General features: G+C 38.7%; 2 protein-coding genes across 6 annotated transcripts in view; both read right to left on the bottom strand.

Annotated features, from left to right (window-relative positions):
* The window catches only part of vps37a (VPS37A subunit of ESCRT-I), a 6,870-nt gene extending 4,329 nt beyond the window's left edge, over window positions 1-2,541 (bottom strand). The window contains exons 1-6 of the mRNA XM_026947587.3: window positions 2,352-2,541; window positions 2,110-2,214; window positions 1,382-1,456; window positions 1,178-1,295; window positions 962-1,062; window positions 118-328 (exon numbers count right to left, since the gene is read on the bottom strand). Coding sequence (XP_026803388.1) covers window positions 118-328; window positions 962-1,062; window positions 1,178-1,295; window positions 1,382-1,456; window positions 2,110-2,213 — 609 coding nt within the window. The 5' untranslated portion in view covers window position 2,214; window positions 2,352-2,541. The remainder of the gene's footprint in view (window positions 1-117; window positions 329-961; window positions 1,063-1,177; window positions 1,296-1,381; window positions 1,457-2,109; window positions 2,215-2,351) is intronic.
* Window positions 2,542-4,006: 1,465 nt separating this feature from the next.
* micu3a (mitochondrial calcium uptake family, member 3a) overlaps window positions 4,007-27,500 on the bottom strand; it is a 30,568-nt gene continuing 7,074 nt past the window's right edge. For 2 of the 5 annotated variants that reach the window (XM_026947702.3, XM_053231103.1), the window contains exons 3-15: window positions 27,382-27,413; window positions 26,668-26,746; window positions 22,792-22,839; window positions 21,552-21,634; window positions 21,225-21,296; window positions 19,371-19,412; window positions 17,937-18,035; window positions 12,622-12,716; window positions 11,202-11,373; window positions 8,892-9,000; window positions 7,379-7,536; window positions 7,161-7,225; window positions 4,007-6,147 (exon numbers count right to left, since the gene is read on the bottom strand). In XM_026947702.3, the coding sequence (XP_026803503.1) occupies window positions 6,141-6,147; window positions 7,161-7,225; window positions 7,379-7,536; window positions 8,892-9,000; window positions 11,202-11,373; window positions 12,622-12,716; window positions 17,937-18,035; window positions 19,371-19,412; window positions 21,225-21,296; window positions 21,552-21,634; window positions 22,792-22,839; window positions 26,668-26,746; window positions 27,382-27,413 (1,061 nt within the window). In that variant the 3' untranslated portion in view covers window positions 4,007-6,140. Of the gene's footprint in view, window positions 6,148-7,156; window positions 7,226-7,378; window positions 7,537-8,891; window positions 9,001-11,201; window positions 11,374-12,621; window positions 12,717-17,936; window positions 18,036-19,370; window positions 19,413-21,224; window positions 21,297-21,551; window positions 21,635-22,791; window positions 22,840-26,667; window positions 26,747-27,381; window positions 27,414-27,500 lie in introns of those variants that run through there. The other 3 variants (XM_053231105.1, XM_053231104.1, XM_026947703.3) reach the window with 3 other exon arrangements.

Here is a 27,500-nt window from a genome sequence, read left to right as displayed (position 1 = left end):
AGCGCAGTAGCTGAAGGTTAGCTATCTAATGCGGCGTGTTCTGGTTTAACGTGGATCGCGTTCTCAGGATGTGATGTAATGGGAGGGGGAGGGGCTTGGTGACGAGCAGCGCGGTACCTGCGAGTCGGCCATGGGGACGGGCAGCGGGAGGTCCGTGATCAGCCCGTACGTCGGTGCCGGAGGACGGTTCTGCTGGTTCTGCCCCTGCTGTAGCTCTGGTCCCGGGGGCGGGGGGAGCGGGGCGGGGACGACGGGCCGCTGGGGGTCCTGGCTCGGGAAGGCGGGGACAAAACGAAAGTTCTGCGCAGGGTACGGCGGCTTGTACATGCTGGAGCGAGAGAACGTTAGATAAAGAGATAAACAGAAATAATATATATATATATATATATATATATATATATATATATATATATATATATATATATATATATATATATATACAAAAAAGAAATAAAAGCTCTAAATGTCTGATGATCATGTCATTTAAAACATAAACCTCATGAATAAATAAATAAATAATCCGAAAAATAACTCTTAAACCACAATACCCATACGGAAAAATAAAATACGCAAAACAGGAAAATGAATTTAGTGTCTAAACATCATCATAGTCTAAACCTGCTCAGATTCTGTTACCATAGCAACCATGATTTTGTTCACTATTAACATTTGCCAGGTTTACGAGATACCTAGCTAGCTAAGCAAGCAAGTTCTGTAGCTACAAGCTTCAGGGTATGACATCATCCACTACTAATTTGCATACTGGACCGATTGGTTGAAAGGGGCGGAGCTTACTTTTGTGACATCACTACATGAGCTCATACATTGTGACATCACTACATGAGCTCATATGTAGCCCCGCCCCTTATTATGTTTTTTTTTTTTATATGGAAGTGTGTTATAAATGAAATGAAAATAAAATGTGGGCGGAGTTAACTAAAAAAAACCGAAGCGTACTCACAAAGGGAAAGACGGCGCGCCGGACATCAGGACCGGCGGACTCTTCCAGAACTCATCCAGCAAGCTCTGGATTACTTTCCCGAGATCCGAGTGCATCCCGAACTAAAGCAGAACGCGAGAGGAGAGGAGAAGAGATGAGAAGAGACGATATAACGGCGAGTTTGTTTATAAAGTGTTAATAACGTGTTTATTGACGTGGACGTGAGCGAGAGCGTACGTTGGTGATGAGGGGGCTGGTGACCACCGTGCCGTTGTTCGCGTCCACTACGTGATGGCCGACGGGAGGATACACAGTGACGACGGGCTTCTCTTGAGGGAACTGTGGTGGAAGCAATCTACACACACACACTTACTTCAGCAAAAGTATTGGCACCCTGAGGCCGCATCGGCGCTCTCTTAACGCATAAACTTTCACACTCACATGTTGACGCTGATGGTCGAGTTGTTGACAGTGAAAGGAATCCGGTACTCGACATCTTTCTGGATCTCTGCGATGCTGGTACAACAGCATGTATGTGGGTCATGAAGTAAACAAGCAAACACACACACAAATATATATATATACACAATGATGGTGGATATTAGCTGTAACATTTCAGTGATTACGGTTTCCGTAAGACTTTATCGTTGGGTAAATTTGTCTGTGATGGATTGGCATCCCATTTCACACTCCTTGCTTTATATGTTTGTGTCCTCATTTAAAAAAAACAAACAAAAACCCCAAATGATTCTTTAAAAACGCGAGTCGGCTCACTTAAAAGAGTCGACTCCTTTCCTAACGACACATCAGAAGCACTTTCTCAGAAACATGGCGTTGTTCAGATAACTGAGTCTAACCTCCATGATCTACTCATCATCTGACTAAACATGTTTTTCCAGTTATTCAGGTTAGATGAATAAAATAAGAGTTATAGCTATATATTATATTATGTGTGTGTGTGTGTGTGTACACTTAGCATGGGAGCTAGTTCCTAAAAATAGCGACAGCACTGTGTCAGAAGATGTTAAAATAAACCCTAGATGTGACAAGGGAGCAAACAGTACACAGCTAATAGTGTTAATACTTTAATCTGACTGTGTAACCGGATGTTAGGATTTACAGGCACGCGGATATGCTAGTTAGCAAGTTAGCTCACGGAAAATACTTACGTAGAATGCGCAGCTTTGAGCGACTCGATCTGTCGCTGTCTTTGTTTCTGTAAACTGGTCAGAGGCTGAATCGCTGAAGAGCCTTTAGAAAAAATCCAGTTCATCCTGAGATAAAGAGAATAAAAGAATAAAAAAACTTCCAGTAAACAAAAACCCAGGAGTGACAGAGCTTAGCCAAACATGCTAGCAAGTTAGCAAACAATCGCTGTATCATAGCTGAGGAGTTAGGCTTTAAAACTAACCTGACATGCGGTGAATACTGTTATTATTCTCATTAACTTGTCTTCGACTGCCCTTCGGACATGTTCGAATCAAAAACGCTGGTTATAACGCATTACACGTGTTAATAACTCTTCATAACGCAAGTCAGAACAAAGCTAACGTCAAATCAGGTCGGAAGACAAACAAGCGGTGACGCGTTAGTTTTGCGTCACAGGAGACAAGTCCCGCCTCCTGCGCTCTGATTGGCTGGTTCATCAATCAATCCCAACAAGCCCCCAGAACAATGGAGTGAAGCCTTTTCACGGAAACTTCCCGTTTTTAACCCTTTCATGCACAATTTATTTATTTTTACATGCATATACAGATTCTTTTATATTTTCTTTTTGATTCTGTCTAAATATTACTTATAGTGAAAAGCAAATAAACTGTCCATAAATAAAAAAATTAAATAAAAAAAGTATGCCTGAAATAATAATAATAATAATAAAATATTTAAATCTTCCAATGGCCAAAATTTTTAACATTCAGTTTGAAGACAAAAAAATTTACACAATATCATTTCTGAACCTAGAAAATTTACACAGTTTAGGACTTTTGAATGATAAATGAAGGTTAAAAAAAAGAATCCCCCAAAACAACACTAATTAATAACAAACAAACAAATATATAATTTTTTTAAATTGAAGGTGATCAGTTGTTTCTGGCACAAAAAACATTTTTATTTACATTTTTTAAATATAGAAAGTTGGTAAAGATTGAGAATGACATATAGTCTAGAGAGCTGCAGAAGTTTATGTTAATTTATAGTAATTCTCCCAAGTGTTTTGGAGTTGATTTACATCTTATATTTTCCTAAAACTTAGAAAAGATCCTTAAATTGAATGTCCGTAAGTGACATTTTGCGCCTGATGTCGTCCTGTTACGCTCCTGAACACCTTATTCATTACTTTATATTAGAATTAAAGTTTAAATTGGTATTAATGAAGTGGACGAATGTTAATCAGCACCACAATTTTGAGTATTTTGAGTTCACCAGTTGATAAATGTAAGAACTAAAACACGCCGTATCATGCTGCGATAGCAAAATAATCAACGACAGGATGGTGTGATGAAGCGGAGTTAGAGTTAAAAGTCTATTTCTACTTATTAAAGAACAACATCCTACTTTTTATCCATTTATAGTTACATTTAATGTTTATGAAACAAGTTAGTTCCTGTTTGCACTTACATTATAGCAGCTATAAACAGACGTTCTCTCACCCGCCTCTCTTTTCTCGCTTTCTTAAAGTTAATAAAACAAAAATAAAAACCATAATTTGTCTCTCTAATTTATCGTAAAGCGTAAACACGTCTCTAATAGCATTTAGCCAGCTCTGGGAATTCAACGTAAGATTTGTTAGCTAGCTTTGTTTCAGGATTTTAGCTAGCTAGTGCTGTGGGGTTTTTCTCTAATGCTAGCTGGAGATCCTGATTTGTGGATTTTCTTGAACATTAGTTAGCTTTTATCATGTGTTTAGGAGAAGTCACAAGTTATTTTTCATCAGTCAGTCGATCATAAATAATCAAATAATCATAAATAATCTTCGTAAGGCACTTTAGCATTTAAAATGTTCTGTTCCTGCAGGTAGGATATGCTTTATTGCCATTCTCTGATACAAAACCCACAGAAAAAATATACAAATAAACAACATTTTATTTGATAATGAAGTTATATTATAGTCCCAACCAGGCTACAGGGTGAAAAGGAGGATATTCGTGTATTTTCACTGAACAGCAATAACTTTGTAACCCAGATTTACTTCATATCGTAGCTTCATATCTTCATAAAACCGACAAAAAGGAAAATAATTATGCATTTCATACAACAATCTAATTCTTAAATATTCAAGTACAACCCCTGATTATTAGTATTTAAAAAAAAATGAATTAGACACAATAGTATGCAATATAAATATACATTATTCATTATTATATGCATTTTTAACTTCATTTAAACAGGTTATTAATCGCAGGCTGTCTGATTTGTCAGATAAACGCAGATCGTGCACATACTGAAAGTGGAAACAAGTCGAGAAATTCTGTGATTAACGTCATTATTAAACAGATCACAGTGTCACATGCAGCTCTCCGATTTTTACACACTGAAAAATCCACAATTTAGCGTCTCGGTCATATTTATAACCGTCCCATAAGCTAGGACACATTTAAGGGTTTGATTAAAGCTGTGATGTGACGGGATTAAAGACTGGATGTGTATACAAATACTACATGTGTATACATACTTGCATATACTGTACATCCATTTTTTGCACATTCCTGTATATATACCGTATATATATATTTCTTATTTCTTCTTATTTTTTATTTATTTCTGGTTGTTAAGTTATTGAAATGTTACTGTTAGTTATTGAAGTGCACAGCTGGAAGAGGAGTAGACCAGGTTTTCATTTCAGTGTAAGTTATATACAGTATATAACGGTGTATGTGACAAATAAAGATCTTAAATCTTGAAAAATAAAACTGTAATTCTTAAATATTTTTGTGAATTCAGAAATGTTAGAAATGATTAAATTGGAATTATTTAGTTCTAAACAAATCAGAAAAGGGCAACAATCTTTATCACTGTAATGAGGCACTTTAGGTTCACCGTATGTTTGTCTTTAATATAACAGTGACGGGGAAAGGAACGAAACTCCGCCTCCGAGTTACTTTTACCACCACGAAGATGATTCATTTCTTATAACAGCACAACCCCAAGTGTTTTATTCCCCTTTATACTACAGCAATTGCAATTTTCATACTATTTATCCATTTATAGTTACGTTTATTGTTAAATGTTCATGTTATCGCTTGCGTTATAGCAGCTGCAAACAGTCGTTCCTTCAACAACCTCTCTTTTTACTCTCTCTTGAAGTTAATAAGGCAAAAAAAAAACTACAGTTTGTCATATTACGGAGAAAGATGTCGGAAAAGTTACAGTTTTACCTTCTGACACTGGAGACTCCTTCCGTAAATATTAAATAAACATCTCCTTATCCTAAAGAAAACGTCACCGTTTCAACGACTACACATTTTTCTTTGTCCAACAACGAAGACAACGCATTTTTAATCTGTTTATTATATTATTAGCCTCAGATTATCCCTGTCACTGTGGATGAGCTGTTACTATGGAAACGATAATATACCTCCTGACCAATCAGATTCGAAACTCAAGAATGGTATTACAGAAGAAAATGCAGGACATTTTTGCAGGATATTCTTAGCTATGCTTTAGCTAGTTCGCTAGCTTTAGTTTCACTTTGTTCTGATTAAATGAATGACAAGAAATAATTCCAGGTAGAAAGTGTTAGCAGTAATAAATTTTTTTTTTTTCAGGAAAGAAAACTAGGATAGCGGTTTCACAATCGGCTCGTTCGGTTATAATGCTAAAAATAATAAACTGAAATCGTACAGGCTACGAAGGACAGCAGGATCATGACCTGTGTGCATTTTTAAACAGAGATTGCTTCATAGTGTGCTGCTTTGTATAGTTTAATAATTTAATAATTTAATTTAATACGGAATTCCCACTTCAAGTAATATTCCAGTGCTGGAAGTACTGAGAGACGGGAAGAAAGTCATGCAGAACATGCAGAATGCAGCATCGTTTCAGCTGACGCTCCACGGAAGACTTCTGATCACGACGATGATGCTGCTGATGATGACAATGATGCTGCTGATGATGACGATGATGATGATGATGATGATGAAGGCTCCTTCCTTTAATGGACTCCAGATTGATGGCACACAGCTGAGGACCGACTCACCGCTCACCTGGTGCACGAGAGAAAGCGAGAGAGAGAGAGAAAGACGTTATTATGAGAGAACGGCGTCCTTTATTAGCATGTTAGCACCTTGTGCACGGTCACTTTTACGCATAAATCATGTCTAACCATTTATTCGTTCACTCTTACCATTGTAAAGTTTAAATAAAATTCGAGATGTTGCTGTAGAGATGCTGAAACTTGGTAGCCTTCTGTGCTAACCACAGCATTACAGATCTCAGAACTGCTCTTGGTTTTTTTTTTTTTTTTTTTTTTTTTTTTTTGAAAAGTTACCGTTCTTGCTACTTTTAGCTTAATATTTTTTTTCTAAAATGCTAACTAGCTTGAGATTACTCTTTTTTCACAGTGCTAACTAATTTTAACTTACTCCTTTTTTTCGACACAACATTACCTAATTTTATTTTACTCCTTTTCCAGAACACTAGCTAACTTCAGCTTTTTCAAAATGCTAACTAGCTTTAGATTACGACAATTTTTTTTCACAATGCTAGCTGCTTCCAGTTTCTTTTTTTTTCCAGATTGCGTTCTACTCTTTTTTTCTAACTACCATGCTAATTAACTTAAGCTCACTATGTTTGTTACACTGCTAGCTGCTTCTTTTCCTTCATTTTTCAGAATGTTAGCCCCTTTATTTTCCACATCGCTGGTGTAGATATTCTGCCGTATCTTCCGTAAGTTCGCCTTGCTGGTTTCGTTCGCCTTAGCGTAAGATAATGAGAATTAGTACGGCCGTGTTTCATTTCTACTCGAGTAAATTTACAGAAACGCCCGTTAACGACGTGCAGAACAAGGTCAAGCGACATGTGGAGACACATCGATACAGCAACACTTTACTAAAATAACGTAAACTGTAAGAGGATTTGGTTTTTCTGTTTGTACTCCTTCGTTTTCTTCAATGCTGCTAGTTAAGCGTAGGTGAATGTTAGCGCGCTTGTCTGTTAGCTCAGGTGCTAATACTAGCCCGAATGTTGAGGAAAACTTGTTCCGGCTGATGTGTGTACTTATCTTCCTGCCAGCTCCTTCTTCAGACATGACCTGAAGGAAGTGAATCGTTCTACATCCTTATAGCCCTGTAAACAGAAAGAGAGAGGGAAATATTTAACGCTAGTTTAGTGACACGGTGTGTATCTGGATCTCCCATGAACTACCAGGAACCACCACTAGATGGCAGTACAGCTGCAATAATGAATCATTCTCTCTCTCTTTCTGTCCGTCTCTCTCACCCGGCCTCCACGGTGCAGTCTGTCCTTCATAATCCCGATAAACTCTTTGTAGCTCAGCTGGTCGTCGTGGTCCACGTCGAAGATCTTAAAGATGGTGTTCACTAGGTGCCGAGTGAGCTTAAGCCCCGTCGCTACGTACACCGCCCTCGCAAACTCATCTAACACGCACCCACACACATATATTAATTAATTAATCACAGTAATTAACTGTACATGGAAGATAAGGTAGTAGTCAATGTTACATATAATTACGACGTTATTTATTCATACAGAATCTATTCCTAGTAATTAAACAACACATCTGAGGTAAATGTTGATATTCCTCATAGTTCTGTATCATTTCCACTGTCACTGTGCCTTTATAAAAGCTTAAAAAGATTATTTATTGCTAAAATAACGTAATTAATTCAGCTAGCTAGCTAGCTGAATTATTTACCTTATTTTAGCAATAAATAATCTTTTTAAAGTAATTAAACAACATATCTGAGGTAAATGTTGATATTCCTCATAGTTCTGTCTCATTTCCTCTGTCACTGTGCCTTTATAAAAGCCTTAACAGCCATATGTTAGCTAGCTAGCTGAATTATTAACCTTATTTTAGGCATAAATAATCTTTTTTAAGTAATTAAACAACACATCTGAGGTAAATGTTGATATTCCTCATAGTTCTGTCTCATTTCCACTGTCACTGTGCCTTTATAAAAGCCTTAACAGCCATATGTTAGCTAGCTAGCTGAATTATGTACCTTAATTTAGCCATAAATAAACCTTTTTAAGTAATTAAACAACACATCTGAGGTAAATGTTGGTATTCGTAATAGTCTTTTTTTAATTTCCATGGTCATTGTGCTTTTATAAAAGTATTAACAGTGCTAACTATCTAGCTAAAACATTAGTCGTTTTGGCCATAAAGAATCTTTTTTTTAGTAATTAATCAACACATGAAAGGTAAACGTTGATATTCCTAATAGTTTTGTCTTATTTACAAGGTCATTGTGCCTTTATAAAAGGCTTAGCAGCCATGCTAGCTAAATAAGTATCCTTATTTTAGTCATACAGTCTTTTCTTAGCATTTAATATTAATATTTCCGCCAAATTTGTATCATTTGGATCGCTACTCTGCCTTTTCATTGTTCACATTAAAGTCGTATGACTATGTGCTAGCTAGCTAAACTACTATGCTAAATTTTCAGTCAAATAACAGTGAGATGTTGCCTAGCAACACTGTTTTTATGAATCAAACCACTTTAATCTGCATAACTGTGGTTAGAAAGTGTAATTACAATGTAATTTTAGTCATATTGAGTCTTATTTGAGCAATTGATCAACAACTCTGAGGAGAATGTTTACGTGACAAATTTGTCTTGTTTTCAGTTCATCTAAAATTTAACAGCTTGTGTTTTACCTAGCTAAATTGTTAACATCATTTCAGAGAGGTGTCCTTATTGCCCAGTTGCCTAGCAACAGTGTTCTCACAACTTTAAACATAAAACAATCAACTGTAAATCTGAACCTTGTCCGATGGAACGGCTGGCGAAGTTGTACATCTGCATGGCGATAGCGAAGTCTTCGAGGTTGTTAAGGAACTGAAAGAAAGATCGGAACTCTTCGAAAGTGATGCCCTGTGGGAAAGAAAGAAACGTGATTATCCAATCACAAACCTGATCATATGACATCATAACTAGCCTTTGTTTTTTTGACTCTTGGTAACTTGGTTTTAATTATGAAAATTAGACTGCTAGTGAATTGTATATTTTTAAATGTAAATTACACAATGCAATAGCTACCCTAATGTTAGCAAGCATGCAACTGAATTTTTTATTCAACACGTTAGTTAGGCTAGCATTAGCTACCTTGCTAATGTCGAGGAATCGTTTTCATGATTTCAAATCATTTTAGTAAACTAGCACACTGGCTTTACGTAATATAATCAGATTAATATATTATCTAAGCTAAATACTAAACTAACTTAGCTAATGAGCTTAAATATTACGTTGTATACAATACGAATATTTTATGCTAAACACTACTTCGGGTCAAATACGTTTCGATGTCACAGCATGATTTCAAAGGTTTGTCAAAGATTAGACAAACATCAGATGTAACTTAAGCTCCGCCCCTTTTAACCCAGAGATGTCTATCCTCCATTTCAGGAGAATCAATTCAGTATCTCCAAGCACAATGGAGTTTTTTGAGTTTTAATGCAATCCTTCATCAGTATGCCACTGTTAAAATTATCCTCAGAGATAAAACAATTGTAACAGTGAATAACGCAATGAAAAACGGGACGATGCGTTTTGACAAGACGAGCTCGGCTGCTCATGAAAAGCGAGATCAAACCATCATCTGATAAGGTTTCCGCTCCGAGATATGACTTACAAAACACACAACAGCAGCAGTTGAGGAACGTTTTTTATCCAAACGTTCTTTCATTTCAGTTCAAAGTCAACGCACGCCGCCGCCAAATTTATTTAAAAGAACCGCTACAATGCTCCCGAGCAGCGTAACGGTCTGAGCGTCTGCCCTATCGCTGGGAGATCACTGTGATTCAACGTCAATGTTTTTCAAAACTACAGAAGCCACAGAAGGTAGCGGTCGACGCTAAATGTAACTAAATTATAATTTCTGTCTTATGTACTCCTATTTTAGCAAAACATCTGAGGTAAATGCTAATGTTCCAGACATTTTTGACTACTTTCTGCCATCACTGAAACTGAAACCCAAGAGCTAGCTTATGCAAAAACACAGATTCAGTGCTACTACATAATCAGTTAACATTATGTGAATGAGAGTTTCCTTGCTGTGTTGTCTAGGGTTTGTAATATTAGACTAAATTGGGGAGACAATTGGTTAAATATAATAAATAAATAAATAAATAAATAAATAAATAAATAAAATTTAGCATGTCAGCAGTGCACATAGTCTGTTCATTCGAAATAGCTACATGTGCAGGGTTAGCTGTGCGATGTTGTTATTGCTAATTTTTTTAATGTATTCATGTCTAATCAGTTTATATTAGCAACTGAATCAAATTCAGGGATATAATTAAAGCATTTAAGGGACGGTTTAAATGCTAACAGCTGACAGAAAACGAATGCTAAGGCACCAGTGAGTACCGTTTTAAGTGTATACTTAAGCACTTTGTGTACAGTATAAACATCTTGTTTCTTTAGGAACATTGTGCACTATGTGTAACCTTTACTACATCTATTATAATTAATTAACATAAAATACTCTTATTCTAAATCAATAAATTGGTATTTTGATTAGCATTTGTACACGGATCAATGAGGATTTTTTTATTTTCCTAGTGCAATTTAATGAATTTTTTAATTTCAGGTCTAAAGTCTTGTGTGATTACTTGTGATTCTTTTGTCCATTCAGACACGATTCAAAAGTCTTACCACATCTCCCACTTCGGCGCTTTCATGAGAAACAAAAGGCCTCGTGTCAACATGTCAGTTTGCACCAAAACATCCACTTTCCCGAGAAGAAATCGCTCTTTTCACTAGCAAGGGCGACTAACCGAGCTGAACATGATACTATTGGGGCAGCGGCCTGTCAATCACTTACAAGAACAAAGGGGAGGAGTGGAGTTAAGGGGCAGAGGTGACAGGAAGAGATGTAAGATTACACTGCGACTTACAAGCTGGTGTTACACACAACACACACACACACACACACACTCTCTCTGCTGACGAAGCGGCGGAGCGTTCAGGTGTGAAGTGTGTGAGGATGTTGAAGCGTTGGATGATCAGAAAGCTTGGAGAGTTTGGTTACAGTCCAAGGGGAAGAAAGAGAAAGAAAATCAGTACGGAAGCACCTTTTCGTCAGGAATGGACTGCCGCACGTTTTCCAGGTAGCTGCGTATGTCCTCTACGTTGGTGTATCGCAAGAGGATGCGAGCGAAATCTTCCTCGCTGATGGTGGTCATGCCTTTGGAGTACGTCAGAAACTCGATCTCCAGAACCTCTGTCTGGAGGTTATCCATAAACCTGAGAGACAGAAAGGGAAAGAGACAGATAAATTTTTGAATTTCTACAAAGGAAAACCTGAATGCAAAGTGGAAGTGTATAGTAAAGTGAAGATCTTCTGGGTCTTAAAGTTTTAATCTGTAATCTAGAGATTAATCATTATTTCAAATCCCAGTGATGCTACAGTCATCCCTCTAGCGCATACATGAACGGCCCTGCTCTCAGCCATACATGTCCCGCTTATCATCCCACGTTAGTAATCGACATCAATCATGGAGTGGAAATTTTCTAAATTAGAAATAAAATGGTATTAAAAACATCATATTCATTACATTATGTCTCCATTTTTGTATAAACGTAAAAAGTAAACACATGAATGTCAGAGCATTTTGGATGAATGAGAGAGGAAAAATATTGGATATGAAATCATTTTATGTAAATGCATTTTTTACAGGTAATTTTTTTTTTAAATGGCAACTCTACTGTGAAGGTGAAAGGAAATTTATCAGTGTCCTGTTATACAAAAGCGAAAGGTAAATCTGTGAATCTGAGAGCATTTTACGTGAATGTGAGGTACATTTTTGTAAACTTAAAAGCATTTTGTAGAAACCTGAGAAGCAGATTTGTGAATGTGAGAGCATGACAGTGACTATGAGAAGTAAATTAGTGAATGTTAGAACATTTTGTATAAACGTGAGAGGAAAATTTGATAATACGAGAGGATTTTTTCACGAACGTGACTGCATTTTATGTGAGTGGTGAATTGGTAAATGTTAGAATTTTGTGAAATGTGAGAGGTAAATTTGTGAATGCGAGAGGTGAATTAGTACGTGTGTGAGGTAAAATATTGGATGCGAAAGCACGTGAATTCAAGAGGCAAATGTGTGACCAAAACAGAATTTTGTACGAATCTGAGACGTATGAGAGATTTTGAATCAATGTGAAAGGTAAATTGATGAAAGTGAGAGCATTTTGTATAAATGCGAGAAGTAAATTGAAAGAATGTAAGAGCATTTACTGTAAATCTGAGATTATGTAAAACAGCTGTAATACATCATAAACTGGACTGTTGATGACACTGAGAGATAAAGTATTTATTGTAAATTAATTTGTTAAAATGTGAAATGTAAAATTGTGAATTTCAGAGCATTTTGTGTGAATGCGAGTAGTAATTTAGAGAATATAAGAACGTTCGATGTTTGTGTATGAAAGGCAAGGCGTGAAAGCGGTTTAAAGCTTCATCATCAGTGCATCATCAGTGTCAGGTACCTGTAGAAGTCGTCGAACGTCAACTCTGCCTTCCCTTTCTTCCCGAAGAAGTGTATAAGCAGCGTGGTGTCGATAGTCATGCTCTCGTCCGTGCGCTGGGCAGAGAGGGCCAAAAGGGGGCGGGGCAGAAAAGAAAAGAAAGCAGTGACTGAGAAAAGCATGGTTTGAGATGATTGGATGAAGGGGCTGTCCGTCAAGAATGCAGCGCAATCCAAGGTGCCGGTCGGGGATCTGCTTCGTTCAGTGCATCACCAAAGTGGGAGCAGCACTTGCACAGACGCGGCCATCTTTATACCATTCAGATGAAAACATCAGGCATAAAGATCGAAGGACGAGTGTGAGACGAATACAAGAGCGACAGACATCCACAGATGCACGAACATATGCATTCATAAGATATGCACTCCATAAATCTGGGCAGACGGAGACAGACACAGAGACAGAGACAGAGACAGAGACACTGGCGGACGTGGACAGACGAGAAGATGCATGAAGACACCGCAGGCCATGCATTTCAGAGACAAGCTGCATTCACACATAAATGCCGATGTGTGAATAGGTGAAGAGAGTCCACCTTTTTCCTGCTGCAAACAAACCCTTCCTCCTCTCTCTCTCTCTATCTCTTTCTCTCTCTCTCTCTTTCTCTCTCTCAAATGTTCAATATACTCTCCAAAAGTTTTTTTTCTCACAGCCATGAGAAAAAAACTACACTCGTGATAGTATACGTACGCGTATCATCATCCAGGATAACAGAACTCCTTCGACGTGATACGATGTGATTCAGTATTGAGTAAAAGTTTCAGTTTTAATCAGAAAAGGAGTGATAGGCTACGCCTCCTTCACTAGACTGACAGGCTAATCAACTAACCTCCAGTCTTGGTGTCTACTGTGGAACCGTTACACACTTTTCCACTGCAAAAGACCCGGGTCTCGGTACCAATACCAAATCGCTGCTGGTTTGGTACCAAGAAAAGGTGACGCAATGGGGCGGAGTCATCTCTTCATCCTGACAACATCAGTTGGAGAATGTTTATTTATTAGTTTTTTTAATGCAAAATTTGCTAAATTATTATAGTAATGATGAATCAGTGGTCTAATGTGAATCAGTCATTATAGTTCTAATTTTCTATTTATTCAACTTTGTGTAGAAAACATGGAGAAAAACATTTTTTTATGTGTCAGTGACTATGTTAAGTTTAAAAAATATTTTAAAAGCGATTAACCTGCCAAAGGGAATCAGATTTTAAAACAGTTTTTGAAATAGCGTAGAAAAAGGTGTTACATTGTTATAGGAATAAAAAAATTATGCAGCTGAAAAAAATTTGACGGGTAAGAAATATTTCCAGCGCACTCTTAAAAAATGTAGAACCCTTAAGAGTTCTTCGGTTGTCCTTCCAGCAAAATGTTTTCTTCTCAGAAAGAGTTCCAAGTAGAACTTTTTTGAAGCAAAGAACCTTCAAAGAACCCTTTTCTTAAAAGTTTGCTTGTATTAACTGAGTAAGTTTGTGGTACAACCTCCAAATTAATGGTCTTTATTTTCTTAGTACCTAAAACCAAATTTAGTTCTTGCACTTGGTACAAAAGGTTCTTCAAGAAGTCTTTATGGGTTCATTGCGTAAATAAGGTTCTTAGCCTCCTGAAAGGAATCTTCTAATAAGGAAACATTCTGCTGTAAGGTTCTACATCCAACCTTGAAGGGTTGTCCCAGAAGAACCCATTAGGGTTCTAGATTTAAGAGTGTAGGCTTGATTTCTATACATGCCACACCCCTGAGGCTGAGATATAGGAAGAGGCTGTCATGCTAAAAATTGTTGGCCACGCCCCCTTTTCAAGAGCTTTCAGTGCATTCAAGCCAAACGAGAGCAGAGCTTCGGTCCATGCCTCTGCGATACCTCCAGCTTAAAATCCTATCCGAGGAGAAACCATTTCAGGCGTTTAGAAAAGAAGTTACAAAAAGAGAAAGAATGGTGGACTCAAGCAGAGGAATCAGACAGGAACATATGGTGTTTGATGGTGTGAGATGTAAATCATGGAAAAGTGCTACACAAAACATATACAGTCATCAGACAAGCATCATCAAAATGGTACTTCCTAAAACATCTGAAAAAACAAAATTACAGTAAAAAACACAACAAAATGTCTTAGGTGTGAATGAATTTTTCAGTTTTCCATTTAACAATCACCACAGACTTCCTAAAGATATTTAAATTACATGTATTATTATTATTATTATTATAATTTTATTTACTTTTCTTCCTCCTCAAAAAATGTGAAAGTGACGCAGACTCTACACTTTATAGTGGATATAGTGGATGATAGTCCTGGGATTTGAACTCGCCACCTTCTGGTTGATGGGGCAGAACCTCAAATAAATAATTCTGTGAATTATTAAATTCAGAATAACTGAAATGTAGTCGACCAGCCAAAAGATGCTTTGTGTCGGACATCTGTTTATTTGGTTTTCCACTGAACATGAGTAACGGACGTCTAAACTGTGCTAAGACTGTTACTCATCATATTGTACGAGATGATCTCAATAAAATCTTGGCTGAATTCTACAGCAGAACGTGCGATATCATGTGTTCTCCGTGTCAGATTATACGATGAAGATCCTCTTACGATAGACCTGTGATTAAAATTATGGAAATTAGGTTCATCATCAATCATCTGGAAATCATCTTGTGCAGAAAATGGGCTTGAGGTAATAAGGAGATATTTTTTTTCTGGCCATTAGCATGTTTTGTTTATCAAAACCACCACTGCCATATTTGTAGCTGTCCAGTGTATTTGACGTCATCCTACGCCATCTTCTTATTGGTGGATTTTAGATGAACGTTGTAGCAACACTACTTTTACACGTACTTTTTAATAAAAAAATTTCTCACACTGACAGAACTTTCGGCCATATTTGGTCACAGTGGCATTAAATATTACCTACATTACCTCAGGAATTCAACAATTCCACTTTTAAATTTTGGGAGGCGGGGCTTAGGGAGTGTACATGCTGTAAAACGTGACCAAGTAGCCATTTTGTTCCAAAACGTATCCAAGCAGCCATTTTGTTTGAAAACGTGACCAAGCAGCCATTTTGTTCGAAAACGTGACCAAGCAGTGATCATTTTGAAAAGCGTTTCAGTTACCCAGGATCTCAATAACGTTACAGTATTGAACATTACCATGTGAAGTTTTGTTCATTTTGTAGAGATATTTGTACACCACATTAGCGCTGTAGCTTCCTGATAGATTGACAGCATTTGGAGTATAAGCAAAATTGTTTACGTTTACTTTTTTTTAACGAACTATCCTTTAATCACTGAGCTACTACTACTACTATTAGGACATATTCACTCTTTTTTCATTCCTCTATTTCCTGGAAGATTGGCATAAGGAGCGTTCCTGTTCACAGTTCCTGGAAACCACTAATACAAAGTCATCATTGCATTACACTGTAGACGGCCACGCCCCCTGTGGGGCGGAGTCATCACTTGCGGGCTTTTAGCCTTTGATCTGGCAGGTGAAAAACAATGATTAGTGGGATGACTAATACACACTTCCACACACACGCACACTCACATGCAATCACTCAGACACACACTCATCAGACGCTTACAAACATACGCCCACAACACACACACACACACACACACACACACGTGCGGTCTAAGTGCTCATCTGAGAGCGTGCAGTCAATAATACAAACAATCCTGTGGAAGTGTGTCATCTGGAAGAGTGAGATCTCAGATTACTGTCTCTTTCACACACACACACACACACACACACACACACACACACACACTGTCTTTGTGAGTAACAGACTGTGTAAATAAAGAGCAGATGTACGGCTCGGCAGTGTCATTAGGCTGCAGTTTCCTCGTCAATAAAGCACCTCAACACAGCCAAATAAATGCATCATCGCTTCCCAGTTGTCTGCTGCCATCTGATATTAGAACGTGAGGTTACAACCCTTGAAAAGACGCGGAACCTCCCTACTGATGCACTAAATCCGAAACATATCGCTAGTTATACGTCTGCAGTGTATAGTTCATGATCTAACATACTATTCTCACTGCACAGGCTGCACTGTGGTGGATTTGTTTTAGCTGAATGTGTGCACCTGTTCCGTGTTTCTCCATCAATTAGGTTTGTATATTTATACTAGGGGTGTGACGAGCCAAAGATCTGGATCGGTGCTTCCATTTAAAAGGCAACGATTGAAATGATTATAAATCGATTATTGTTGTGAAAAGGAAAACAACTGGTGTGTAAATAATTTACTAGGCTAGCAAGATGATTTGCTCATGTCTCTGATACTGTTAAAATAGTCCTTTTCTATGTCATCATTCATGAAATCATTGTAAGCTTACATCAGATTCTGACCAAACTTGGTCACACATCGATGGGAGGATACTTAATCGTAGCGGATTCGGTCGTATCATCAAATATCGAATGGTTAACTTGTGAAACTAAATCTTATCGTATCTTGTGGAAGATTGAGGTTCCACACCCCTAATTAATACCCTCCAACCTTGATGTATGAAGTTTGTGCCCATTTTGAAGCATAAATAGATGTTAAAACCTTGTGGCCTACGTACGAAAATGGCGTACAAGCCTAAATGCGCAGCTTGCACATGCAATAATAAGGACTGAGGTAATAAGGAGATTTTTTTCGGTCCGTTAGCATGTTTCGTTAACCTTTCGCCATCACCACTGCCATATTTGTAGCTATTCAGTAAGTTTGGTGTCCCCCTATTGGTGGATTTTAGAGCGCTCATACTGAGATTTTAATCAAATATTTCTCACAGTGCCAGAACTTTGGTTTCTTCAGCTTATGAATGAAGAATTCTTTTGTGATGTGTGAGCGTAATTTGCGGCTGCATCCAGTAGCTCAAATCAAGCGATGCACTGTGGAAGTGCACTCGATCTTTTCACAATTTGAAATGAACGGCTCTTAAAATATTACACTAGAGTTGATTAGGTTGCAGTCAGAGTCACAGATACAGTGACACCCAGAAATCCTACAAGTGTTTCGAGATCCTTCCATTTTCACGATCAGTGCAATGATGAGGTGAAATAGATAAAAAGTAGATAAAAGTAAAAAAAATTGGGTCAAAAATAATAAATACTCCATACCCAGTAGTTAGGAGTTTGGTGTTTTCCCCGCTCTAGCACACTTGATTTGACTCACTGAAGGGTTTGAGGAGTTCAATCAGGTGTGTTAGAGCAGGACCTCGGACCTACATGGAGAAGGATGTGCTCATGGTGAGGACGATGAATGAAAAAAGCGAGGGATGAGAGTGTGAGGGCTGAAGCTGTACCTCTGCCAGGTCAGAAAAGAGCGCTTGGCTGGCGCTTCGTCTCAACACGTCCCAGTAGCTCCGCGCCACACACTCCTCTCGGCTCTCTTTTTTCGACACCTGAGGGAGGGTCGGCAGCACAGGGGCGGCCGTTAGTGGGTTAGAAATCGCCAGCAAGAGAAATGAGTGCATACTGAAAATGTGAAAAGAAGAGGGTTCGTTTAGGGCTACGCCGCACGAGGTTACGTGAGCTTTATTAAACTTGTTTGGTTAGTACTATTAATGGATGAAAAAAATGTTTCTGTTTTATAAACAATATCTTGTCCTGTTTTGGATGAATCTTAAATGTTAGTGTTTGTTAGTGTTGAGAGGAAGGTCATCGATAAATATTTTGATCTTAAAGCAGTTTCTAGTCTAATCTGGCTGAAAAATATAGAAACGTAGCGTCGCATTCGAATCTGTGGATGATGAAGAAGTCCTTAAATACAGAATAAATATCATTTAGGGGATTTCATTAAACACCTATTTACTTTTTTCTTATTTAATTGGCAATGGTGGGGAAACTAATAAAACAGTAATATAAAAATGTTAAAAATTGAATATTTGAATACAAAATTTGAATAGAAAAATTATAACAAATTTAACAATATAGCAATTATAAGTAAATGTTTGGACATTCAGGGATAAGGCAATGAAAATTCCTTTTTTTTTTTTTGCTATTTTGAAACTTAAAATTTTAAACTGCACTAATTTGTGTGTGTGTTTATGGCCATGCCCAGTAATTATTATTAATATAATTTATATTAATTTGTATAATTTATACCGTGAAAATTTCATACTGTAACACTGCTATTTCTTTCTTTCATCACTTCCTGCTCTCTAACTTTCTACAGTGATCCATTTTGCAAAAGAAGCCACTGTGTTGAAACATGACAGAAGGGCCACCTTGGTTTCTCTGTGTGTGTGTGTGTGTGTGTGTGTGTTTATGTGTGTGTGTGGGTGTGTGTGTGTGTGTGTGTGTGTGTGTTTATGTGTGTGTGTGTGTGTGTGGGTGTGTGGGTGTGTGTGTGTGTGTGTGTGGGTGATTAAAGGTCACATAGGTGGACTAAGTGCTTTAAAACACTCCAGCAGTGGCTCAATAGAAAACACATTTTGCTCTCAGTGTGTTTCTGCTCCAATCAGTCAAAGCGTCTCTGATGAAGTTTGCACTGGACTTGTTACGAGAAAAAAGATCAATCTGAATTTAATTTCCCACAAATCAGGGTCAAAACAGTTACTTAAAGAGATAAAAAAAAAACAAAAAAACAAATCATTTGACCCTTGAAGGTCAGACCTCCCTGCTTTGCTCGTGATCTGTCGATTTTCCCCCCGTGCTCGTCCTGTTTTCCCACCTTTGTTTCACATCTAACACATAAGGTCAAAGGTCAGAGGGCACAAGGTGTTGGTGATACATACGCTAGTGCCCGGGGCGACATGATATCCGTAGAGCTGCATGCTCTACGTGGCGTTCGGAGAGGCAGCGGAGGAGGAAGAGGAGAGAGGAAGGAGATGAACACACACACACACACACAGAGCAGGCCAAGTGGTTAAAGAAGACATTTACACTTGTTACTCGTTTTCTTCCTCACTATGAGGTTCAGAATGAGGACAGGTCTAAAAAAAAAAAAAAAAGGACTCAAATTTTCAAAACCGGGGCACAAAGTTGTCATTCAGCAAATCATCATGGTTGCCATGGCGAGACATTATACACACATAACACATATAGGAAAAACAGTCATTTGGGCTTTATAACAGCTTAAAGAGCATTCCTTAGTCATGATATAAAAACATCAGGGTCTTAACAGTGTGTCTATGTGTGTGAGACGCTAATGCTGCAGAAACCTACTGGCTGTTTTTTAATTTCCCTCCCAAGACCATCCGTGCATCCATGATGTCATCCGTCCATCAAATATTAAAGGGATTCTTTACCTGATAAACACGCTGTAACTTGCTGATTAGATCACTACCCTTATGAAGTAGCACACCATCATCACCCTCAGGTGGCCACTGTGGATCCTCTCCCTGATACGCAACAAACAGTCATCTTTTTATGGCAGCCATTTTGCCTGACTTCAATCAGCAGGCCAATAAACATCTCCCATATGGGAAGCAAACAACAAATTATGGATCTTCCCAACATCAGACACACATTTACTTACCCAGGAGCATCTCTTCAGCTTTCCCACTTTCTTCTAACACAAACCATGCACACATACATTGATGCACTCATTCATACCTAGGGGCAATTTGCCATAGCCAATCCACCTACTGGCATGTTCTTGAGAAATGGTCAAAACTGGAGAACCTGGTAGAAACCCACACAGACAGTAACCCAAGCTCAGGTTCAAACTGGGGATTCTGGAACCATGAGAAGACAATGCTACCCACTGTACCACTGTTCCGCTCACCTACAACATCTATGTCCGAATAAACATCCCTATCCTGATCCCAATATCCAACTCCCAATCCAATCCCCATCTCCTAATCCATCAGCCCTGACTCCTGACCCAAAACCATTTTTCAGCCCAGTGCTCATCTCAAATCTGATCCAAATCTCAATTATGGAAACCAGTCATCCAACCCAAAACCATTTCTGGATCTCTCCACCCAACACTGATCTCCAGTTCCAACAGATACCTTCCAAGTCAGAGATTCAAAAGCCATCTCTCAAACCAACGTCCTTCTCTTGATCCTGACCAACATACATCTCTTGATTCAAAATCCATCATATGAGCCAATACCGACTTCATCCATTCACTCATTCCTCTTCAGTAACTGATTTATCCTCATCAGAGTAAAGGCTGATTCAGAACCTATCCCAGGAATACTGGGCACAAAGTGGGAATACAACATGGATAGGATGCCAGTCCATCCAATCTGACCTCAGGATCAAACCAGAGAACCTGAAGCTACCAACACCAATCACTTGATCCAAAATCCATCTCCCGACCCAACATCCTCATCCTGACCTCTTGACCAGCCCAAATTTCAGATGAATAAAGTTTTGTGGAAATACTAAACTCCATACCTAAACCCCATCTATTTTCCTGATACCCTTTATCTCTCCAATCATCCTCAAACTAAACCCAAACCTCTCAAATCTCCCAACCCAAAATGCCTGATCTCCTGAGTTTTCAGGTCTGCTCCCAGTCACACAGCTGACCTTCTGTCTGTCACACAGCATTTAAACACCATGTTACTCATTTGGTTCTGGTTATTTTTCATCTTTAATATAAAAACATTAACTGAACCTTGTGTACAGACCCTTACCAGCTGAGCTGACTTCTCGGCATCTCCCTTGCGTCCCTTCTTTTCGTTCTTCTTCCGGAAGATTTCCTGCAGCTGTAGATGTACAGAATATAGTGTGAGCATAGATGCTTCTTTTGCTAATCTCTAATAAGATCTTCTACAATAAAACAAAACAAAATCACAATTAAGGAGAATTCCTTTTCAGATCTAGCTGTAACTCAAGGTCTAGGTACTTGTTCTGTTAAATCCATCAAGTAAGTGTTTGGACCTCCTGGATTTGCACTGTTCTTTCCTTCAAAAGATCTATAACTGGGTCACCATAAAAAGAGAAAAGTCAGATTATCTCACCACCAGAAACTCTTGCTTGTCCACCATCTGGTTGCCGTCGGCGTCGAACATGTTGAAGGCTATTTTAAAGCCAGCATGAGGCTCTGAGGAGGAGACACGTGAGTCATACATGTAGATTCATTATTTTCATAATGTGATAATGTGCATTACTATGATGTCATTCGTATAAAGCATTAGCCAGGAAGACTCCTCGGTGGAAAATCATTTCATCGCATGATTGCATTGTCCCAAGACAGTAGAGGGGTTTCGGTAACTCATCTTTAAGGATGGATGATATAATATTTTGTCCTCATACCACAGCACTGTTGAATTCTGCAGTCTGTAAGGAGATGTTTATTTAACCTTTATGGATGGAGTCTCCAGTGTCAATGATAATGGTCCAAACTTCTTCTCACATCTTCTTGTTCTTGTTGAAATTTTAGTCTATGAATTCTACATTCACATAGTGACTACCAAACGAATATTCAAACACTGATGCCTCGTCTCAAGCTCGACACTAATTCCAACTTTGAGGCTCATCAGTTCAAAGTCAGAGTCTCAGTTCCAGCTCTCCTTTCGTACCAAACACCACCTTTCATCACCTCCTCCAGGTGTGTTTTTGACCTTGTCGAGGGCCACATGTCTCTCCATGGTGTTACGTTGCCGTGGGAACAGTATGTCAAGGCAGGGTCGCTGTGTTCTAGAGGACGTGCCGAGTGAAGTACTTCAGCGCAGCAGGAAAAGGTGAAGACACAAGCTTTAATGATGCTACTCAACGACTTCATAATGCCTGAGCTATATCAGAACATAGAATGTGGAGCACTTATGAAAAAAAGTTATAAAAGGTATAAAAGCGTTTATACCACAGAGCTCCTGAAATCTGGAACCTCACAGTTCAGATGGTTAGATACACATCACGGCAGATTATCACCGCATGCTGTTGAGAATTTAGAGATGTTTACATTGACAAAATTGGCTTGTCTAGGTGTCTCGCTCGGGATGAAAGTGTGGGTGGAAACTGTTTGGGTCTGCTAGACCATAAAGTATAACAGAGATTAGGCTTTTGTGGTTTGTCTTTAATGGAGGAAACAAGGTCTGGTGAAACTGTGAGCCCCCAAAAATAAGAAAGATAAAATGATAGCTAAAGGGAGAAACTGAGATATTGAGCCAATGGATGAAGCAGGAAAGAGGAACCAATTGAGAGGGAATGAATAGAAATGGACAAAGCAGGACAAAAAGAGTGAAAAATTCTGATACTTACTGGTCAGGATACAAAGCAGGAAGAGATACTCTGTGTAAGCGATGATGCCTGCAAAACAAAATCAAAGGGTCACTTTTTTCTGCTAAAGGACAGTACTACACACCAATACACCTCATCCATCATCCCTTGTTTCTTTTCTCATTCCTCTCTCTCCTCTGTCCAACCTTTCCCCTATCTAAACAGGACCACTTGATGGGCATTTCACCTGAAACCTGAATTCGAAATTGTTGCTAGTTTTACAAAGGGATATCCTTTCATGGAGATAAGATCTAAAGATTTTCTCAGGTGCACACAGAAAGCATCAGGCCTTTTCCTGGCCCTAACACTTCAGGACGGACTGCCGAAGTTACCCAAGCTTTTGTTTCGACTCGTGAGAAAGACGATACATGATGGAAGCTCTTGAGGATGTTTTGGTAGTGAGGGTAGAAGACAGGGATACATTACCCCCTACACAGCCACTGAAAGCATTCTCCACATGTATTGGTAGCAGGGCTACAGATAGTTCTGGCTGACTGAGCCGAGTGTTTCAGGCCAGCGGTCTTTTACGCCTGGGGGAGAGGAACCCAACACGAGTCCATTTACTAGAGCAGGGGATGATACCTACCTGGTCTTCCCGCACTCAAACAGACAAATATGTACACCCATTGAACATCAGGCTTCTTGATGTCCTCAAGCTGTAGAACTAATGCTAAGATTTCTTGTTCACTATTAGTTGACGTTATCAGATGGTCAACAAATCTGAAAACTTCATTTACCAAACAGGGATAAGTTTCAATCAAATGACGTTTCTCAAACCAGATCCGAAATGAAATGAATAAATAGGAATATGGAATGATCTGCTGGTTCTAGATGGTTCAATCCCAATTGGCTGTCATCATTTTATCAAGAATGGTGTGAATGAAACTAGCTTGAGGATCAAAGGAGCCAATGGAGAACTTCAATAATCGTGCAATCAAAGAAGTATATCACGATCAGGCAACTAGAGCAAAAAAGGAAAGTGGACTTAATCCAAAGCGCCTTTGAAATTTTTTGAGTTGACACAACAAACGCACCCGACGAATTCGAGAACACCTATGCCACCCTTATTTATTTAGCAATTCAGCATTCCATGTATCCTGCTATGCCATTGTCTGTGGTACTTAATCTTAGGAAAAATGTGTAAGATCTTGAAGAAAAAAAAAAAAAACAGTTCCATTTTGTTTCCATTTTCAGTGCTAAACCCATCCCTCACTCAAACCTTAACCTTTGGTATCTCTTTCCAAAAAAAAAGAAAAAAACTGTGTAACTTGTTAGGACCCTGTGGATAATTCTAGGACCCAATATAATGGCTCTAGCATCAAGCTAGCAAAATAAGACCTAAAATGAAATCCCAGGCACCTGGCAAATGCAGATAAAATGTGCAATTAGGAGATTACAAATTTTAATCCACTATCTTTTGCCATCCAAGAGAGCAAAAAATGGTTAGGAGGGATGGAGTTACTGTCGTTACTCTCAATCAGAGTGATGCTAGCCCATCTTGGGCATCTTTAACAGGAAGTGAATGTTAGCCTTCACCCTCCGTGGTTGGTACCTAGATAAGGTGGAGATTCACAAAATGACCAATGATGGTTCTAGCATCTGTCAAAAAACCAGAAGCCATCTTACAGATCTATTACCTCAAGTGAGGTACGTCAGAGGACCCCTTGGAAGGGTGAGGGAATGAGCCGACATAGCTGTAGCCTTCAGGAGATGTTTCTCCAGTTTCAACTTGTGTGACGGAGGTGTTACACACTCCCTGGTTGTGAAGGAAAGTCAACGAGGTGAATTGGCTGATATATTGTAAGACTTTTGGGTTGTACGGTTATTATGGCGTAAATTGTTCACATCTCTCCACTCCTCTCCCTCAGGTTCAGCTGTATTCCCAATGATCACCTTGGCTCCATATTTCCCTGGAAACCAGCCTCTGGAGATGTTCTCACCCACACACACACTCACACACACTCTCTCTCTCACACACACACACACACACACACACACAGCCACACACACCTTTCCATCAGATTTGAACCAGATTCTGTGTTTTGTCTTCATAACACGGCGTCGGTCAAGTTAGGTGGATGGTGCGAATTACGGGGCTGCAGTTAAAAACGATAATTATAAAAGGAAAGGAGTGGAATCCGTGCGGTTTATTTTTTAGCCGTCCCGCTGCGGTTAGCGCCTGTGTGAAGCGGGTGTGTAATTATCACCGCGGGGAATTAGCCAGTCTGCTACCAGCGCCGCGCCAGCAAATGCTTTAATTGCAGCTCTCGTGTCAGTGATCTTCCTCGTGTTTATTTATTTATTTAATTCACATTCCTTTTGTGTTTTTGTTTCAATTTGGGATTCAGGAACGCTGCCAGCTTCCGGAGAGACGATGAATAGCGGCAAGAAAGAACGAAATAAAGAAAGAAAGAGAGCAAGAAGGAGGGATTCAGCATTAGTATGGGCAAAGTGTGTGACTATACAGGCTGCTACGCAACAAGCAGAGAATTAAACTGAGCAAACTCTGGGTGGAGCACCAAAGGGATGTTAGCTAGGGGCTAATGTTTAAGCCTTTCCTTTGTTTCCTGTGAGTTTCAGTTACGTAAGATTGTTAGCGAAGGATCACTATGAGTAGAAAATAAACTGTGAGATTATATAAATCAATGTTAGTAATAGCCGAGCTGCTACTGATGATTAGCAACATACAATATGATTGCATTTTACTCCATCACACCACCTTGTCCTTGATTGTTTTCCTTTATCAACACGACCCCAAGTGTTTTATTCCTTACACAGATGAAAATAACATTAGTGACATCAGAAGAGTTTGCTGTGTCTCCTAAACATTAGCTACTAATCTGCTATTTTATGCTAAACCATAAGCTTAAGTTGTACCACAAATTAAAAAGGCTAGTAATGATGACTAAAAAAAATGAACTTTGCGATTTGCTGATCAAATTTAACCCAAGCTCCGCCCTCAGTGAAATCAGAGCCTTGGTGACTAGCGCTGGTTGATAACGACAACCACAGTGTTTTGTGCTTCTAGGCAAATTAGCGAAGCAGACTGGTGAGCACGTATGCAAAAGATGCTACAGGGGAGATGCTACAGAGAGGGCAGTAGCAATAAAGGGTGCTAAAACTTTTGAGATTCTTGTAACAATTTCCACCTCAATGAAATACCTCAAGTAAATACACAAACATGCAGACTGGAAATCCAGACCTACTGCCATCACAAACAGGCTAATGTCACTAAGATTAGCACAATTAAAAGACTTCACTCATCACTAACATGAGCTAAGCTAACTAGTTGAGCTGGCTAACTGCTAGTACACTGGCTTGCCATAAATATTTGCTTTTCCAAAGAAAACATTAGCTATCTAGCTATCTATTTAGCTAACATTGCTAACATTAGTAGCAAACTGAGTAGTTTTGTTTAACGAATAATCTATGCAAGTGGAGATTTCAAAATATAATGTTATCATAACAAACAAACTATTTTGCTTAATAGCTAAGTTAGTTATATAGCTAGCTAGCATGCACGTTCTCTCCAGTAATCTTGGATGAGATTCAATAACGCTGTGAATTTTATACATAGCCCCGCCCCCAAAACAGTTTTACACATACGAAAGTCATTGTGTTAAATAAAAAAGTGTGACTTTTGCGTTATGTTAACAACGACATCATGACATCATGTTTATGCAAAAGGTTCCTCAAGGTTAGCTCCTCCCACTTTGCTTTCAAAAGCAAGAAATTCTGGTGTATGTGTAGAAATTTTTTAAAAATCACCAAAATGGTACAAAATATCGAAGCTTTAGCATGCGTTCTGATAACGCTAGTCCCCCGCTTAGCTTGGAAAATCCGTACATGAACTCTCACCTCTCTCTCTGAGATTTCGGAAAAGGGTAGAACTTCCTTTCCACACCGGAGGCGTCTCGGAGAGGATCTTCTCCAGCTCCTGTCACAAGGAAAACAATGCAAACATTTAATAAAAATTAGCACTAGCTGCACTGTAAGATGTCTTAGTTTATAGCTTACTTAGCACGCTAAGTATGTTAAGGATGCTAGCCACCTATTACGCCATTGTTAGCATATTAACTAGCAAAACGTATGCACATGTGATAAAGTTCACTGTGTAAATAAGTGTTGCGCTAAATGCATATGCACACTTTTATTAACAGTTTCGTAGCGTGACATACGAACTGCATCTATTACACGTGTTAGATTAGCATTAGCGTTTACACTAATGCTAACAGACCTTCATGGTGCAGTATATTCACTAGCTTAGCTGCATGTTCTAGCTATAATATGCTTAGCGCAAACACTGCGTATGTTTCAGTACACACTTACTTTAGCATACTCAGTGCACTAGCTGTATATTTATCTTTAACTTCACATGCTTTTCCCCCAAACACTGCACATACATCTGCTCAGTGTGTGTGTGTGTGTGTGTGTGTGTGTGTGTGTGTGTGTGTGTGTGTTTTAGCATACTTAGTCCTTAGCTTAGCTATATATGTGTTATAGAATACTAACTAATGTGCTAATATACATGTAACATGATCAGAAAAAGCAGGAAGTGGTTTAATACTACACCTGTTTACTGAGAGCCCTCCACGGTTTCTTACCTACAGAGAGAGAGAGAGAGAGAGAGAGAGAGAGAGAGAGAGAAAGAAATAGAGACAGAAAGAGAGAGACAGGAAGAGATAGAGAGA

Source organism: Pangasianodon hypophthalmus, chromosome 28 (genome assembly GCF_027358585.1).
Source record: "Pangasianodon hypophthalmus isolate fPanHyp1 chromosome 28, fPanHyp1.pri, whole genome shotgun sequence".
In the NCBI taxonomy this organism is placed as follows: Eukaryota; Metazoa; Chordata; class Actinopteri; order Siluriformes; family Pangasiidae; genus Pangasianodon; species Pangasianodon hypophthalmus.
Note: the sequence above shows the minus strand (reverse complement) of the source record. Positions and strands in the feature narration are given on the sequence as shown.